The 19,699-nt window shown below is 40.1% G+C and overlaps 1 protein-coding gene across 1 annotated transcript in view; it reads right to left on the bottom strand.

The window, feature by feature from the left end:
- NYAP2 (neuronal tyrosine-phosphorylated phosphoinositide-3-kinase adaptor 2) overlaps positions 1-10,917 on the bottom strand; it is a 129,988-nt gene extending 119,071 nt beyond the window's left edge. The window contains exon 1 of the mRNA XM_066326278.1: positions 10,703-10,917. Coding sequence (XP_066182375.1) covers positions 10,703-10,908 — 206 coding nt within the window. The 5' untranslated portion in view covers positions 10,909-10,917. The remainder of the gene's footprint in view (positions 1-10,702) is intronic.
- Positions 10,918-19,699: the final 8,782 nt, after the last annotated feature.

The raw sequence follows: 19,699 nt of genomic DNA, 5'->3' as shown, positions 1-19,699 counted from the left end.
CAACTGCAAAGAGCTCCTTAATATCTAATTAAAAAAAAAAAATCATAACTAAAAGCCCCACTACCTTATCTTCACACATAGATTTTTTTTTTTTTTCAAAAGAAAAACAGAAGGGAAGGGAAAAGCTATCAGCAAAGCCTTTTCAACCTTCATCCATTTTTTTTAAATGCTTGAAACAGCGTCTAAGAGAAGAAGGAGCACAGGCAAGGGGATGCTGGTGAAAGCACGGCAGCTCCAGGCCGGCTTCCCTTTAAGGAGCTGGTGTGGCAGAGCAGTGCCGGGCTCTGTGCGGGGCTCCGGGCTCCATCAGCAGTGCGGTCCTGCCCGCAGCACGCTGCCATGTGAGCCGCGGGTTGCCATGGCGAGCCAGAGTGCGGCTCCCACCCGCCTCGGAGCCCATCAGCAGCGCACAAACGCGATTTCCTAGGCAGGAAAAAAAAAAAAAAACCCAAACAAAAACACACACTTCGCTTTGCCTAGCTGTTTGGATGTAAAGCTGTGTGGATGTGAGGCTGAAACAATCAAAATGATCTCTGAAATGGTGTTTATGATAAACTGCTGAAGAACCTTTGAATCTCTGAACAATAGCCATGTAACAAACGCTAGCAGTTCAATCTTGGAGAGCAGCTGCATTTTGGCATAAGCCGCAGTACGTGAATTTCAAAATATCCTTCCATTTAAGTACCAATAATATTGAATTTCTTCTTCAGCCCTTTATTCACAACTGGAAGGGAGAAGAATGGGAGATGGCTGTTCCAGTGAAATGAAAATCGTGTCAAACCAACCCTAAAATTCACTCATTGCATTTCTTAATGTGGCAATCCACAGGCTGACATTCATTGCAGGAGATTTCTGTGAAAGGTGTTCCTGAGGTACACTGGGGTAGAATTTTATCACGAGTCCTAACACCTGGTACCAAAATTTAGCAGCTTGCTAATACAGCAGGCTAATGAAGACCTGTATCACATTGGCTGCCATTCCTCACTTGGTGATGGAATGCAGCTGGGGCTACTTGCAACCCAAAGGCAGGTTTATTGAGGGGATTCTGTTTCTGTAGGGCAGCCACAGGACTGTTTGACCAGACTGAGGTCCATTCCAGCAAGGCACGCTGTTCTTGCACTTTCAGGAACTTCACTGTGATGCCAGGATCTAACATAAAATGTTCAGAGACTTCTGGCATACCATGGTCTTCAATGTTTAATACACATACAGGGGACATTCCTGTGTGCTACTGCTTTCAGAGAAAAGGTATTCAAGTCCTGAAATAATCTCAGATAAAGACTTGACACAATAATTTCTAAGGAGCCTAACCATAAAAAGTCAGTGCCCAAGCCTCTGAGCAATTATGTAAAAGCAGACAGACCTCAAAGTAACTGAAATTTTTAATAAAAGTCAGTCCCTTGTCTCCATGTTTGTAGAAGTGCCTGAAAAGGGATGACTTGCATTGAAAAAGACATTTAATTCTTTCAGCATTTCCTTCCCACCAGAAAACCAAATAAAAATTCAATTTTGGTTAAAGTCAAATAGATTCCCCATACCTCTACATGGCCTTCCTAACTCTGCCCATCACTTATAAGGGGCTGCTCTCAAACGTTGCAGCACCATTCAGCCTGTGATTGTTACCAGCTCAGGGCAGGTGGAAGTGCAGAGCTCTCTCAGCACGGAAAGATCATGATACTGTCTTTGTTCTTTCCCTTCATCAGAAGATACTCTTTTAGGGCTTCATGGGTTAATTTCAGGTCCTTCTCTTTTCTAACCTTATGCTTTTTACTGTACCCCAACACATCTAACATCAGCATGTACTATAGGTTTTTCTCCAATAGCAATAAAAGGGAAAATCTCCATTGCAAATCGCTTGCTGTTTTAAAGGAATCAGAATGCTAAAGCACAAAGTGATGCCCCAGGATTTCCTCTCCATCAGAGTGAGCAGCATTTAGCACTGATTGGTACTATTCTTAATGGGATGGCCAAAATATTGAAGACCTACATCACTACTGATCCAATCAAGATGCTTCTCCCACAAAAAAAATTGTATAACAGATTATATGAATTTTTACTGAAACTACCTTGAATCTCTCTGCGTACAGAAAATGAATATCAAAATCTAACCACTAAAATATTGGATGAAGTCTCAGGATAAAAATAACTGATTTTATTGTGCTACTGAGTTTTGTTAATGACAAAATTGTTGATATCTCACTCAAATTCATCTCATCACCAAAAATTAGAAAAATGAGATCACCAGTCAGGCTCCTACTAATGTGATTTTGGTGTTAGCAGCCTAATTTTTTAATTAGCCTCTCTTGGTTTACTTATTCAGACATGCCTACTGTGGATGGCTTCAGGATTATCTGATGTCAGAGTCACAAAACTCAGCATAAGATAAATAACTTCTCACACTCCTCAATACCTCTCTTTCAGCCCTGAGCATTCTGCAAACAGCAGGAATTTGCTACCCCATAGCTGCACACAGAGAAGCAAAACAAACTTTGTTTAATTATAGTAGATTATTCTCTAGATGGGCTACATTTTTAAACAATCTCTTTTTGAAGTACTAAAGGACTCAGCAGTTTCCTTTTGTCTTTAAAGATTCAATTAAAAGTATGTTTCCGAAATTAAATTACAGCATGAAATTAGCTAAGGGTATGAAATACGGCATTTGCCCTGGCATTCAGGGGAAGGCTGTTCAAAGCAATTCACTTAATGGCTCCAACATGTGATCTCAACTTAATAACTAAAGTGCCCTCAGCTCACAGAGGATCTACTGGTGAGATATGCCCTGTATAATCCACCAAAAAGAGAAATAGATTAAACCCAGGTAAATCTTATTAATTTATAGAAAACCCTGCAGTTACTCTCATTTTTGATCTTTTAAAATGTTACCATTTTGTCAAGAAAAACACTTGTTGTCAGGAATATTTCTGTGAGTTTTAGCTGGCTTTGGCCTTCTCAATCTTGGCACATTCCGGAAGCATCTGCCGGAGTCCATTGGAAGTGTTTGCTCCTCTGTTGCTTTCAGAGAACTGCTGGATGTAATTCATCACAACCACTGGGGACACACTTGGGTTTATTCTGTGCTGCACTAACAGAGGGAAGGAAATGAGCAGTCTCCTAACTCCTCAGCTGCCCCTTTAGGCACCCGTGGGGTACCATTTCAGCTTGTCCTGGGAGCTGTCTCTGCTCTGCGTGCGCTGGGTTTGTGTTTCGGAACAATCTAATCTCCACCCGGGGTCCTTGGGTGCTGTGCAGTGAAGAGGGAAATGAAAACCAATTCCACTGACACCCACCTTCTGTGGGACCAAAGCAGCTCCCTGTGCTCATTGCCAGGCTCCTGGCAGCTCACGGGGGCTGCAGCCCCAGCAGGGCTCCCCCAAGGGCTGCGCTGGGCTCACCTCTGGCTCTGCTCCTCCTGAAGGCAGGCCCCGTGCTCAGGACACACCACACAGAGGTGGTTCCTCACTTGGTTGGTGTTATGGGGGGCTTGTTGTGGTGAGGGGTTTGTGCATTTATTTATATATGTATATATATATATTTTTTTTAACTGACTTCTCTTAGGATTACAACTTAAATTAGAGTAGAAACCCAGAAGGAAAAATAAAAGCATTCTCAAATTAGCTATAAAACCCGCAGCTAATAATGTCTCTGCAATCCATTTCTTCTCTAATCTCTCCTTGCTCCCATTTTAATCCAATCACACAAAAATCTAATCACTGCACATATATATTCCTCTTTTCATATAAATTTTAGCCACTGATGCAGCATAACTTGATAACAAGGTGCCCTTCACCTGGTGCCTCTGTTACAGAAGTGGTGTGACATTCTCTTTTTTCAGGGGCATACCCAAGAGCAGACTCTCTACTTTAGGCTAAGAAAATAAACATCCCAATTAAATAATCAAGTATTATACTATGTTTTCCTGTGAAAGAATAGAAATAAATAAATAAGTAGGAGTATGCATAGCCTGTCAGGAGGGTGCTGAGGAGAACATGCAAAGGGCACAGATGCCTGCCAGCTGGATGGGGCTTAAAGCAATCTTTATTAATATTAAATCCAGCCAAATACAGCTGTGATTCATGGCCCTGAAAAGAGCAATGAACTGAGCTATTTTGCTCAAAGAAAACATTTGCTTTTCTTCAACTTTATGAACAGTTATTGTTAAATAAAGGATTTTCCTGAAGGTACAGAAAGATTCACTCTTCCTACTCTAATGCTGGCACAAAGCATCAGTTCTGCTGGGTTCTCAGACTGGGGCTGTGTGCTCCCAGTGTCTAGGACAATGACCAGCTGCAGTTTTGCTACAATGGGTAGTGAGATTTCTTTCTACATGTTTTTTGTACAAGTATCTGTCCTCCAGGTTGCAACATGAACTCTAAATTTGGATCACAGGCAATTACAAAATTTGTCAGGGATCAATGAACTTCAGCATGGATCACGTTTTGGTTATCGGAAAACTTGTGCCAGAACAGGTCAATGCTTTTCATTTGTGTATGAATTGTGCTGTATTACTGAATGTATTTCTCTATTAATGAAGTCCATCCTAAAATAGTTATAAAAACTTCGTCTGGGCATGCTTGAGTCTTCCTTATTTTTTATCCAGTCTTCATATCAACAGTTTTAACTAAATTCTACTCTACTCTTTGCAATTTTGCAACATACTTGAAGACATTTTCCAAACAAATGCAAACATTTGCCTGCAAATAATGGCACCACCAGAACTCCACAGGATCAGGCAAAATGTCTCTATTTCCACAGCTCTACATGCATCTCTCTTGCTAAGAGGACTTTTGGGTTTGAAGAAATGCAGGATAATTTTAACTACATCCTGTAGTTGTAGAGCAATCAAAATATAGTGAGAGAAGAGACTGGAAATAGAAGTGGAGTGGGAACAAATGGCTACAAACTGTCCATTAAGATCCAGGGAGCCCCAAGCATCTCTCAGCAGCAGTGTGCCAAGGTGTGTGTGTCCTGAGGGTACAACACACCTCCAGGATGACCCAGTGTGCCCAGGCAGCTCCAGCCTCGAGGCTGGATGGGAACACCTGCCCAGATGGAATTGGACCAAAGCCATTTACAGTACTCTTTTACACAGGTAGTCCTGTGAATACCAACAGCCTTGAGACACTTCCACTGGGTTTTAAAAGGAACAGGGGTCTGGAACCCCTTTAGAAGCCTTCTGGGCTCTCTATGACCCCAGACTCCTGATGTGCTCTTAAACAGAGTAAATGAGTCCTCAGAGAAAAAACTGCACCCACCTACATAGTGGATCTGAGCAATTTGCGGAACAATGAAGGGAACAAGACCATGTGAACACCCTGAGAAGAAGTAAAGGTTGTAGGCAGAAGCCCTAAAAGGGAAGAGTTTTTGAAAATAACATCAAGATTTAGATAAAAAAAACTAAGAATGATTTCTGTTTTATTTCCTTGGTCTTTTGGATTGTGTTGCTGGATATCAGCCTCTATGGTAAATTTTAAATGGCATTAATCACATGATTGTTCTAAAATAAAACTTCTCTGAATAACAGCAACAGCAATATAAAATAGTTTGCATTGTGTCTGTTGTTTATTTTGTGTGGCAATAATACAGGCAGCCATATGGATATGAGCATTTGGAAGGGAGGATTTGTTGGCTAAATCATCACATCTGTTTACTTATAAAAGCAACAAAAATACATTTGGAGGTCACTGACTGCACAACCATTTTACTTTTGGTGACAAAAATCTATCAATGCTATTCTTTCTACATTGAACCAACTACAAAACACACCCCAGGATATTTTCATAAGAAAAAGGTTTTGAAATCATAGAAAAATATTAGTCTCTATCACACCTCATCAGCCACTTCCACCATAACAGTGGCATCAGAGCAATAACTTAATCTAGGATGAAATAAGCATGCAACATGTCCAGAAGGAAGATAAAGGAAACAACAGTGCCCCAGTTAAGCTTCTTCATAGCACAAACCTTTTGATCAAAGGACTGCGTACCACTGACCCCAAAAGACACATTCACCAAGTGAACTCAGACTTGAATTAGAACCAAAAACAAGCAGAAAAGCCCCAAAAAATCCAAAACAAAACAAAACAAAACAAAAAAAAAAAGAAAAAAAAAAGAAAAAAAAACCCCAAACAAACAAAAAACCCCTCCACAACTTGCAACACACCGAGCCAAAAACAATGGGTTAACAAGCTTGTAATGTATAATATCTCAATAACATGTTTACAGGTATTTAAACTGAAGCTCTCACCATGACCCATAATATTTAATGCACTTCTTTCACCATTTTTTTTGAGGTCAGGCTATAAGCATACTTTAATCTAGTAAGCATTATTATTCCTGCAAATTTAGAAATGCACAGTTTACTACACAGAATTTCAACTAAAGGCAGATGCTCAGAAAGAAAAGAAATAGTACTTTAAACATTCTTTCACCTAAAGTATTGTTCTGATTTCAAGACATAATTATAAAAATTAAGATCATAATGAAATTCTTTTAGGTTATTTTTTATTCTGGTAGAAATATTTTGGTAGAAACTCTTCAGCATGTCCATATAGTCTAAGATTACACACATTTTCTCAGCTGAACAGAGTTTTTCGCAGTGAATAATCCCATGTATAGAAATCTTTTTATATTTTCTGTCACCCACGTTTGATAACAACTTTTAGCTGAAGGACACATAATTTACGTCTTGTTCATGAAGGAAACTAAGGATAGGAATGACAGAAAACTACAGAAAGATAACACCTGAATTCAATTACTTCCATGACTGTTTAAAAAAAAGAAAAGGCAAGAGAAAAATGTGATCTTACTTTTTCTGATGGGTTAGTCTTCAGTACTTGGTTTGCCAAAGAAAGGAGAGGTTATGACAGCTGTTCATTACAATTCCTTCTTTACTACAAGAGCTTAACTCTGCCACTGGCTGGCTGGCCCATTTCTGCTAGCTTTAGCACACAACAGTGCTCCTAAAAGCTCCTCCTCTTGACAGCATCTGTCTGGATACAAGCACAAGCAAGGCTTTCCATAGAGCCATTTAGGTCCTGGGAATGAGCTACAAGTTTCTAATGGGAAACCATTAGAAGTAAATATTTTGATGACTAAGTCCAGGATTTGGCAGGCAGAAATTCATGCCCACTGACACCACCAGCTTTACAGTAGTCACATATTCACAGTGTTACAAGTGAAAATGATGACTTCCCTGACAGAAAGATTAACTTAAACGATGCATAAAAAATAGAAGCCAAACCTTTGAAAGCATGTACTCCTTAATAGTTTAACTCTGATAAATGCAACATGTCCGAGCCTTCAGAGGAGGAGTGTTCGTTATTTGTTTCTTACCAAGCTTTCATATTTGTGCAATTAAAAGGGGAAAACATTGGTGAAGTATCCACACAAAACAAGAATAAAGTATCTAAATATATGCATTTCAATTGTGGATGAGTCAGAAAGCAATTGCTCATTCTAACAGATGCCCTATGAAAACTCCAAATATTCACCTTTTTCCTGGCACCCACAATAGCTGAGGCAAATCTACCTTCTGTTCCCAGAAATGCTGCCTACAGCTGATATTGTATCATGGCAAATGTACATCTCATGGTATTACCAGTCAAAACAATACTGCTCCATAACATTATTTGCCCTTTATAGGCTCTGTGGGCAATATGCCACAGCTCCCAATGTATAGACAATGATTGTGTAGAGACCAGATGAACAAAGGATGGAAGAAAAAACGTCTATCTATTAGGTCCTATATACATATGTATTTATTGTGTCTTACTCTCAGCTACTAATCAGCACATTAACCTTATTTTCTCCGCATGAGCGCTAAGTACCATACTAAAATTAGGTCAGAAATTCAGATCAGATCAGCTGACTCAGCCCAGCAAGATTAGACAAAGACTAGTTGCTGCTTTTTTTTTTCCCCCCCAATCCAATACGCTGTGTTTATCTCCCGCAATGTACAATGGATCCATACATTTTTCCCCACAATTAAGCTATCAGAAGCAGACACCATGAGACAGCAATGACACTGAAGGTACATCAGTGCTACTGAAGAAACACAGCCCAATGTATCCTTTGGAAAGAAAAACCTACAATCAAACATTTTTTTTTTTCAGGTCATTTTTCAGATCTTGTTTCCAAACTGCTCACACTAACGCATTTCAATGAACTTAAGTCATTCAGCATAGTTATGAGATGATTTAGGTAAATAACATCTGTTTCTAAATACTGTTGTATGTGACTACGACCAATTTATTAGACAATACATTACTCATTATTGTGTTGTTAATATACATAATCAGCCTTCTTCTAATAGAGACTATCTGAACACTAAAACTGAATAGCTTCTAAATAATTCATTAATTGGACTAGAAGGTGATTCTCTGTAGGTGCCAAAGACTTCTAGCTGCTTTGATTCTCATATGCAAAAGAAGAATATTTGTGGGAACCCTCTCTCCTCCTCAAAAATCTACCTGCAGTTAATCACAGGGGATGACTCCCTTGTTGCTAAGGAGATTGCTTTCAGCTATTGGGAGTCTCCAGACTGGTGGCAGTTACCACTGCACATGTGCACCACTTGCTATCTAGGCCACGCTCTCAGGAATTAGGGACAATATAAATACCCACCAAGATAAGGTAAAGACATAAAGAATATAGTACAGAACAAAGAAGAAATCAATGATCCTACTTTACCCTTTCCTGACTGCTGCATTTCAATAGACAACATGGTCTTGGATGAATCTCTAGAGGTTACTAAAGAGAGCTGACTCAATTGCAATCAGTCTAAGTGACTTCAGACATCGTGGTTCCTTTAGCCAAATTAAGGTATTCTTCTTTGGTCTGCCACTGTTTTTAGTTTCTCCAACCAAAGGTTGATGGGAAGTTCTTTTTTTACCTCCCCAAGTTTACATGGGAGAAAGCAAAAAAGACTTAAAGAGAGTGTTTTCCAAGATTTCCTGAGGTGTTCTCCTTCTTTGTTTCCTCAGGCAGATATTGTTCCCCCCGTCAGTTATTGAGATAAGCCAGGTGGGGAGGGATCAGAGGGGATCACAGTTTCCCTCAGAAGAACACTGTATTGAGGAAATGTTGATATCTCCAAACCACATACAAATACATGCTATTCCTCTAATAAGCCAACTCTGCTGCTGCTCTTCTACCTCCTGTCTTCTGGCTTTGTGACTGAGGATAAATACTCTGTTCTCATTGATCTCAGTTGAGTGTGGGCAGAAGTTTCATGGTTTGGCTCAGCCCTAAATCATCTGTACTTATCCAGAGCTCTTCATCAAATCGCTTTGCCAGGATCAATGAACAAAACCACACAAAACAACCACAGTGTAGGAAATACTGTCACTACTGTTCAAATGAGGTAGAAAATCTTGGCTAGAGGACTATAAAGAACCAGGTAGGTCCACAAGTTATTCTCTTATGTCCCAAGAAACCGACTCATAAAAAAATCTGTTCTGGTATTTAGTAACATTTATGGTCACACATGTAAAAGTACATGCAAGCAGGTTAGCCAGAGCACAGCCTAATTAACTGTATTAACCTTAATTTCACATTATTCTTATCACTCCAATGAAATTACTGACAATCCAAATAGTTCCACTTCCTAGAACATAAAGCAGCCATATTTTGGCTATAATTCCTTCATCTCCCTCCTCTCTCAAACCGTGTGTGCTGCTCTTTTCCTTTTAATGTTCCATCAAAATTATCAGACTACCGAGGCGTTGCTCGAATGTTCACAGCACAGCATGTCTGTTATACCTGGATGTACAGTACCCAAGACATAGCATAAAATTTAATCACTTAAATGGAAACACAGAAGATTCATGCTGGGGAGAAAAATTCAAAGGACCTCCTATCAGTTTATGCTCAAGCCATCCATTTGCATATAAAAGTTAAGGATTTGGATGGAGTATTTTCCTGTATTATAGAATTTTACCTTCACCTCAAGAAAAAACAATTTTTTGTATTGGCAAATGTGTATGTAATAAATATTTATATCTATTCTATTCAACCTTCTTTTCCTCTCCAAGAGGCTGCAGAGATTTCATTGATATCCACTGGCACAAGAGGCCAGGTCATGCAAGTGCTCCTCTCATTAACAGTCAATTAAAATCAATGGAATTGTTCAAGAAGAGCCATTATAGGGTTCTGCCCATCAGGCGCTTGATCTGTTTTCCTGCAAGTGATTGCAATATTGTTACTGACTTCAGAGATCATAGAATTGAAAGGAAAATGTAAATAATCAACACTTAAAAAAAAAAAAAAAACCAAAAAACAATTCAGACACCAGTTAGAAAGCTTTGAAACTTTACCAGATTTAAAACATCAGCTCAAGAAGAATCTATTTTGACCTGTGAGACTCTCCCTGTCTTCCTCACACATAAATACATTTCTGCACAAACTGTTCATCTAAAAGCACTTAAGAGGATGACAACCATTTTTGTCACTAGATCTACATCTCCAATTCCAAAAAGCCAAACTTTTTGTTACAAATCACATCTGCTTAAGTGCCACACATGTTCAAACTACATCTACACAACGTAAACCTCATGTGTTAGAGGCCTGACAGAGGCCAATGGTCTGTACTGTTTTTCCCAGCAAGCTGCTTAGAAATCAACTGCTCTACACATATTTACCATATCTGAGTCCCTTGGTTTTAATTCACTCAGCCAGACCACTCATCTTGTTATCAAAATATTTACCGTTTTATTGCTTCTTCTTGTTTTCGGCGTTTTTCACTCTTTTCTTTCAAGTAAGCCAGGTTTGTTTCATTCCTCATGCGATCATTCTCTCGAGCAATGTCTGATGCATTCTGTATAACCAAGCCATCATAGGCCTTCATCCCCATGTCTTCAATATACTGGAGAAAAGCGCCCAAAGTGACCTCCTCCTGATTAGAACTCATCATCTTGCAGGAGATAATGAACAAAGGAAAGCAACGTTTCCTGCAGGTTAAAAAACATAATACCTTAATCAGTTGGAAAATAGCTTATGGTTTATGACAACAAGATCATGTCAGTTGTAATTAACATCTCTGTAAGAGACAATTTTTCAGACTTTCTCATTTAAAGGATAATAAACAAAGTAATTCAGAACACAGAACAACATTACTCCAGACAAGAGGAGACAAAGCCAAGAGTGTCTTCTTCCAGACAACACAGATCCATACAACTACACTGCTTTAAATCCCAAAAACATTTCTTCCCACCCCTTCCTATTTCCTGGTACCCATCAGTAGCATAAATACTGCCATTCTGAATCTCAGTTTGAATTGAACTGAGAAAGATCCCATCACAGGATGATAGGTCCCTTTTACAATTTAGATAAGGCTGCACCAGAGCAGATTACCAGAAAAAAATTCTATTCTGACTACCAGACAAAGTTCCTATTCTGCAGGATACTCTGAAGTTCAGTTGAAAACTACTGTTCCAATTTTTGAAACAAAACCCTTAAATTTATAAAGAAATATTGTGAAATATTTTCCTGTATTTCTTAACTATGTCATATGAGCCTATAAGCCCTGGTCATCTGCTGCCCAGCATCTTGTTAGCTTGAAGCACTAAGAATGGCCAAGAATGCCCAGCCGAGCTGGGACCTTCAGAGCAGACCCTTGAAGTCTCCAAGAATCTGTAATTCAGAGGTATAATAGACACTGGGGTTTACAAGAGCACCTCCAGCTAAGCACCTTGACACACTTAGACCCCTGGGTCATTCCTAGGTCTGGGGCAGGCAGACTAAAAACTCTACAGAAAGGCTCCAAGGGTTTTCCATTCATCAACAGACCTCCTGGGAGCTGCAAGAGCTCTGGTGTATAGACACATCAGTAAATACTACAGGACACTAAAGGCAAGGTAGAATTTCAAGACATAGACTGTCTCTCTCTAAAGTCTGTGCTGGATAGGACAGGATTAACCACTCATTAAACAAGTAAAATAGAAGTTTTAAAAAATAAGACTGTCCATTCCTTTTTAAAATTCTGATTACTGTTAGGTCCAGAAGCATTACAAGCTTGAGGGGCACTACCTGCACACAGCCCTCACCCCACAGCCAGGGAGTGGGTGCAGGAGTCACTGAGTGATTTGCTGGCAGACCTGGCAGCTGAACTCAGCTCTCTAAGGCACGTTTGCTTATTCACTGCTCCAGCATTCCTCCCTTCCCTGAAGAAGGATGGCGTGGCTTCTCGGAATCAGCCTCAGAACATGCCAGCACTACAACTAGAAAGGATCTTATTGAATAGGCAATAAGAATCCTGTCTGCACACAGATTTTAGGGGCAGGGTTCCTGTGGAATCAGCAACAAAATTCTTTCCCCCATTTCCTAGTATAATGTTGTATTTCTAACATTTATTACATAGCTGGAGATGTAAAATTCTGATCTAGGCTGGCATTGGTCAGATATAAATAAATAAATAAATAAATAAATAAATTTAAATGTTCCTAAGGATTTTAGAAATCTGCTCTGGGCCTTCAGATCTGGGCCCTGACTCTGAAAATGCAAGGGACAAAAGAGTAGAGAAATATATTTCTGCCCTGGAATGTTTTTCCCCTGTTATGATCAGGGGAACTTTTGAAGTGACAATGGCAACAAGCAGCTAGTTTCAGGCACTAAATACCTTAAAAGCACTCTGATAATTTCCCCTTCTCTCATGTCTGCATATCAAAATTTCTGTACAATGGTAACACAACTGTTAAAATCATGAAGACTCAGAGGATGCAAAGGGTCTTCTCCTATTACCTCTTCTGCCTTCCAACCTATCAACTAAGCCTGAACACAAACATAAGGCTGATGTTGAGGGTCACTGAAGTGATCTTTAAGTATTTTCAAGCATGGGTATAAGCATTTCCCACTAATCCCTGCAGGGTAAAACCAGTGAAGGAGGTCTTAGTGCAGCCCAGTGTGCCTGCATGCCATTTCACACAGCTCTGACATTGGAGCTGGCTAGAACTCTGCTGGGCTGGAATGTGCTTTCAGCCATTCTATATGTTCACCACAAGTAGCACACTGTCTGCACAGCAGGATGCCAGTTGGAAAGATGACAGTGAGCTGAACAGACTCTATGAATGTTATGATTCTTCAGCAGACATCATTTTAGACTAGTTCCTAACCTGCTGATTAAAAAAAGTAAGGCCACATATCAAATGCCTTTCCTGAGTCTCTCTCTACAGCATGAAGATTAAAAACAATGCTAACAGCACAGACAGCTCTAACTCCCCTTTCTCTGAACTCCTCAAATAATATCTGCTTTTTGATGGTTGAAGTCTGGGCTATTTTCCCTGGATGGCTGTTTTATTGTGTATTCCATTTTGGACTTCTTGTAAAACCTTGTGTCTGCATATGTTGAATTAAATTCAAATAAGCCTGCACAAAAGAGAAATCTCACCCTAGTGACCTGAATGGCAGTATTGCCATTGATTTCTTCAGTGACTGGGGTTTACTTCTGAAATATAATAGGAAATTTTATACTGAAGATAACTTCAACAGGGTTTCAGTAAATGCAGTTCTCATTCATTTTTCCCCAAGACACATAGCATGCTTTACATTGTCTTCTTGTGGCTATACTGTATTTCTTCTTATTTTTTTCCTTTCTTTTTGGAGGTTCAGAAATGAGCTAACAATTAAGGATATGCTGACTCTCCTTGTAATATGATATTTATTTTTTAAACAAGAGAATGAAGTCATTCCAGTCACAAAAAGAATTAAATAAAAAGCCCTTATTCTGCTCCATGAACTAAGGAGACACTTTATATTTTAGTTTGCTACTGATGCTTTTTATTACTAAACTCATGCAAAAACTTAACAATTATTAAAGGGAATAAGATCTTTTGTTCTAACAGAGGCCAAATCCCACAGCAGTACTGAGCAACTGTAGCTACTGAACTCCTGTGACTGCTGATCCTTTGCATGCCTGTGACACCAAATCCAGTTTGGGCTATTCCTGGGGGTAGCTGGGAGCACACAGATATTTCAGAACCTTGAGCTTGCTCTCATTACACTGACTCCAAAAAGCCTCTGTGCAAGCAGCAAACGTCTTCTGATTCAAACCCCTTGTACCTCCCGTGTATGTGGTATTTTACAGTCTCGCTACATTTTCTAACAGTCTACAGTTGTACATGCTATACTTAAACAGGAATTAAAAATGCAAACAGCAGGTGCAAAAAGCTTAATTAATGCTGCAAACATTTTTACAGCCCTAGTATTTCTTGGGCAGCACACTAGGACCAATTGTACTTCCAGGTATTGATGCCACTTCAGAGAATATGTTACTTCAGAGAATGTGCTCAATAGCTGCAACAGGCTGCAATCAACACATATGGCCCCTGGAATTCCTTGCAGTGACTGCCTCTCCCCCTCCCTGGGAAATGGCTGGACAGCACTGATGAACTTTTGAGCAAAGGTTCTGATGGCTGGTAAACTCAAACAGTGAGCAATTCCTAACCATTTGCCAGGGCAAATACAGTCAAAGGCAAGGATTCTCTTTGAGTACATTTATATTTGATTAAAACTGTGCAAATGCAAATTGCTAAATAAGTCATGTAAGCTGAGGCCCCATAATCCTGGTATACCTAACATACACACTGTGATCAGGGATTTTGTTAGCCAGTAACAAGGACTACACAGAGTCACCTATGTATTTGTAATCAAGTTGCTTTCAGTGCATTTTGTTTTCTGAAATCAAGCAGTCCTGGAAAATTATAACAGGGAGTTGCACCACTTGAGAAATCCTTTATACACTCCTTTCTTTTTCCCTCTTCGTTATGAAAGAACAAAAGGAGACAACGGGGCAGAGAAAAAGCCTTGGAGTTTAGCTATTGGAGCCAAGATACCGAGAAGTCAACAAAAATTGTTTGGAGGAACTTGGTTCTGAGTGTTCACTGAACACGAACACCTTTGAAAATCCATCTGAGCACAAGGACACAAAGGAGGTATCCATCATGTACACTTTGTGTCTTCAAGACTAACACTGTGAAACCTCACTGAGAAAAAGCCACCATCACAGCCATCCTGCCCACTGACACCTGCCCCTTCAGGTACCCCCAGACCAGAGAGACCCTGGCAGAGGAGCACAGAGAGGCTCGCACTGGCACTGCTCATGCATTCAGCTGTCAGCATGGGAGGAGTAAAGCAAGAAAAAAATTTTTTTCCCCTTCCTTGCCAATGCATCTGGTTTACTGGCAAGGGCAAGCAGTCCCCTTCCCGGTTTGCCTAGAAATATTTACATAACTAAATTCAAGATCATTGTATCGATTCAGATACAATTTCGGTGAGAGCAGAGTGCATTGTGTTTCACAGGACGGTTGCATACCTTACTTCTAACCTAACCCTTTGCTCTGATGCCACATACACAGCATTTTTGATCAAACCACAAAGCACCTCCTTTTCATATGATCAGTGTGCAAAAATATTGATTTCAGAATATGAGTAATCAGCCGAATATCACAGTATCCAAGCAGTGCTACACGTGAAGATTCAGACATGTCATTCTCTCACTTATTCACATCAGGTTCCCCAAAATATCAGTTGCTTTTCAGCTTGCTTGACAGCCATAAGCTGCAGCTGTGCTGCATTGAAAATTGGCAATGCTGACATTAAACTGAAGGAGCTTTTTGAAGTAATGACAAAGGCACTGATTGCCTTCTTCCAAACCAGAGGGTTTTTGGGGTTTTTTTCTAAATTTTAACATAGGAGAAGACACCATGGGAAAACAAGTGTGGGGTTACCCAAGGTCCTGAGTCCAATCTCAAATTTATAAAGGCCTACTGCACACTTCTTCAGTATTCCCTGATTCCCTCCCAAACACTGCCTCCTCTCTTTGAAAGAACATCTGCTTTCTCGTTACGTTTTAACTCCCTCCACTAAATTCATTATATCAGAAGGATTCTGCACAAACAGGGATGATAACCAGCCATTCAACCCTTGAGTCAGTGCTGTTTTATTCTAGCTTCTCTCAAGAATAAAGGCAGACAGGCCAGCCGTATCCAATTTTCACAAACTGCTGACCACAGCAGCACTAATAAGGACCTAATGGTATTGGGTGTACAAAAATACTTTCACTTCAATCAAGAAAAATTTAGTGAGGGAAAAATATACTACAGACTACTTAGCAGAACTCTGTCTCCTATCATAACTGTGCCTTATATCAAGTGATATTTGAAATACCCAAACAGGTGAATGTGATGAGACAAATTGCTAAGACATGCCTTTTAAAGTTGCATTCCCTGCTCATTCTTAACAATAAAATGACATTTCTGTTTTCATATACAGTGATGCCAGAAATTATAATGTTAAAGAGGAAAAATCTGAAATCAGCAACTTTCCTGCTACATATAATTTGACAACTCTTATGCAGATATTTAAAGAAAAATAACCAAGGAACCACTACCATCATTTGGAAGTACAAAATATACTTTATATTCTGGCTGGAATTACTGATTATATACCTGGTGCTCATTATATTACACAGCATGAGCTCTAGCACCTGGGTGAAATCACAAAAGCTGAGTAGTGCTGAGCCCTTCACTTAAAGAGGTTAAAAGTGTCTCCTTCAGTAGACTGAAATTGCTACTGCATGGGTTTAAAGGAATAGTCAATTTCTATAGATGTCCTATGCTTCAGAGGGGAAAGCTGTGTTCCCTATAGTTTCAAGAACTAGAAAATACTCTGGGCCTTGAATTTTGGCCTCCTTGCAGGTGCCTTTTGAAAAGGAAAAAGGTCTTTGCTAACAGACTCGTCTATGACTCCAGGATGTAAAAAGCTGCTGTTTACTTTGCAATACAGCAACACTTTTATCACTTTTATTCCCAGAGGAAAATAAAGCTTCCTCCTAACCACATGGATGCTGGACAATTACAAACCTAGATTCAGAATGGCCAGCACTTAAGTGCAATTATGACTTTTTATCATCCCATTATTATGCAGACAGCTTATAAACAAGAAATAAAACCACACAACAAGCAGACATATACACACATTCTCTATGCCAATAGCAGTGCATTTGGACTCAGAAGGATTCATAAGCTTCTTGCTGATGGACTTATTTTTTTCCTCCTCTTTAAGAAAATGAAATGGAGAATTCACTACCACCAGCATCATGTTAAGATGCTGTAAAATATTAATGGTGCAGTGAGTCTGATAACTGACTATCATAGATGTTTGAAATTATTTCAATTAATTCATCAGAAAATATAAAAGAATGGTTTTAATTATTTAACAGTGCTTTTTACAAACAAAAATAAAATCAGCTGCCAAGCATCTTTATTACAAGCACAATCAACATGTGAAGTACACAAAACCAGTCAAATAGACTTCAGCTTTTAGTTTAGCAATGGCTTGATTAATATCTTCTAAAAATACATGCAACCTGGTCACTATGCGTTCTGACAACTCATTATCTCATTCTGTAATGTTATTTTTTCATTCTAATTAGCAGCATATTTTATTAGCATGCTCATAGGATGTATTAAAATAAGTACGTACCAAAATTCAAGTCCACGGGAACCGCTAAGTGCAATAATCAAAGGTGACTTTTGCCTGTAAAAGCCCTTTCCTGTGGTTATCTCAGTGCAGTCGGAAGGGATATTTCAGCACCATAAGAAACAGATTTTCAGTTAGGCTCAGTTTTTTCTTCAGTTAAAGTGCATTAAATCTTGTTGGCAGAATTGCCCAGATTGTAGAATTCGACATCACTATAAGTCAATGTGGTATGTTACAGGTCTTCTTAACATATGATTAAAATGGCATGGAAAGTTTGGCTTAAAAAAAAGAAGTGGAAAGAAAAGACAGGTGCTTGCTTCTTTAAATCCACATTCAGAGAGGAGAGGGTACGGATAATGGGAGGGTATAAACAACACCCTGCACTGATGTCCAGCAGAGAAGAAACTGGATGATTTTTACCCACTTTACAACACAGACGATTACAGCACCATCATATGCACTAACACAGAGATTTCTAAGGTGCCTCATTTGAATATGTTCTGTGGAGACAAAAAGAAAGGAATATAAGGAACAGCAAATATCCCATCCAAATGGCTTCTTGTAGCAGGAAAGACGCTTGCTCGCTCATTGCCACTTACAGAAGGTCTGAAACAGTCCGGCTCGTGGCATCGTCTCTGTCTCTCTCCCGTGACTACAGGCAGGCTTGCTCTCTCCAGCTGCCCGGGTCCGTGAATGCCGCTGCTGATTAATCAGGGATTCTCAAACAAAGAGCAAGCCTACCTTCGGGTGCCGGCAGGACTGTGGGGCTCCTCTCCCGCTGCAATCCGGCCGCAACCAGCATCCTAGCACCGCGGACAGCTCCGCCGCGCCGGGCCCATGGACACGCGGCCGCCGGAGAGGGCGCGCCGGGAGCCGGCGCCGCTCCTGCCTCCGAGGCTCGGGCGCCCACACAGCCTCCTAGCTAGGCAACAGTCTCGCCCTTATCGCCACTGCGCTGAAGTCTGATTAGCAAATAATCCAGTGGGGTAGGGGGGGGAGATCTGCATGAGCAGCACTGTACATCACACGGAGTCTATAGGTAGCGAGGAATATGAAACAACGCCCTTTCCCCCTCCTTCTCCCTTCCCCAAAAAAAAGAGAAATTGTTCTTCCACGGAGAATGTGTAAGTTAACCTTTAGCCCATATTATGGCTCAAGGAAATGAGCAGTCACTTAAAAGCAACACCTAAGCCTTAGTTTGATACCTCATATTGATGTATCTTTTGCACTCACCCTCACTGAAAAGCAGTGCAAGGCACACAATTACTGCTGACGCAGATGAGAATGCTGCTTGGGGAAGGAGGGGAGGAGCTTCTCAGCCCATCAAAACAACCTCCCACCACCTGCTCCCATTGCACGAGAACAAAACTACGCAGCTCGGACAGACTGAGCGTGACATTTATGCCGTTTCCCTTATATTGACATGCACACTCTGGAAAGCATTCTGTTTGAAAAGCATTCAGGGTGAAACTACACAGTTTTATGCTCATCCAGAATTTATGTAATGGTTTGGAAGAAAACATTTCCTTTCTTCTGAACCGGATCAATCTGTGTTAGAGCTCCTCCCTGCAGAGTATGTGCAGTTTTGCTTTCTCTCCCCCAAACCTGCAGCCTGGACACAAAGCAAAAGCGTTCACTCCCTGCGCCAAAGCCAGGGAAAGGAGCGATGGCTGATTGTGCACAGATTGCATTTCCCCATTGTCAAATGACATTACATTCCCCCTTCTTTCTTAGCTTACAGACATATTTTTCTAGCATAAATCTTGGTTCTGATGATACAGTAACAGTTGAATTTATTCCTAAAACCAATATGAGAAATTTCAGTCATGGAATGAAATCCTTTCAAAGTAATGTATGTTCACATGGAAAGCTGTACTGGTTCACAAATAAGACCTTACCTACACAGCATATGAGATCTTCTTGCAGATTTACTACCCCAAACTGGAATATCAACTTTATCCCAGGTTCAACAGCACTCAAGATAGCCAAATAGACACGCTGAAAAACACAGAGACCACCTTCATGCACTGGAACCAGAGCCTGAAGAAAGCCTGATGCTAAAATTGTCTCTCATATTCACTAGTAATTCATTTCATGCTCACTGTAATAGTTCACGTCCCAGCACACCTCTTGCAACCCTGTGAAATGGTAGTGAACTTTCGTCATGACATCTCCAAGAGACCATTTCAAAAAGGTGTTTTAAGAAGGGTTACAAAGCCAGAAGAACA

Source organism: Sylvia atricapilla, chromosome 10, assembly GCF_009819655.1.
Source record: "Sylvia atricapilla isolate bSylAtr1 chromosome 10, bSylAtr1.pri, whole genome shotgun sequence".
Taxonomy (NCBI): domain Eukaryota; kingdom Metazoa; phylum Chordata; class Aves; order Passeriformes; family Sylviidae; genus Sylvia; species Sylvia atricapilla.
The sequence above is the reverse complement of the archived record's forward strand: the minus strand, read 5'-3'. Positions and strand labels throughout refer to the sequence as shown.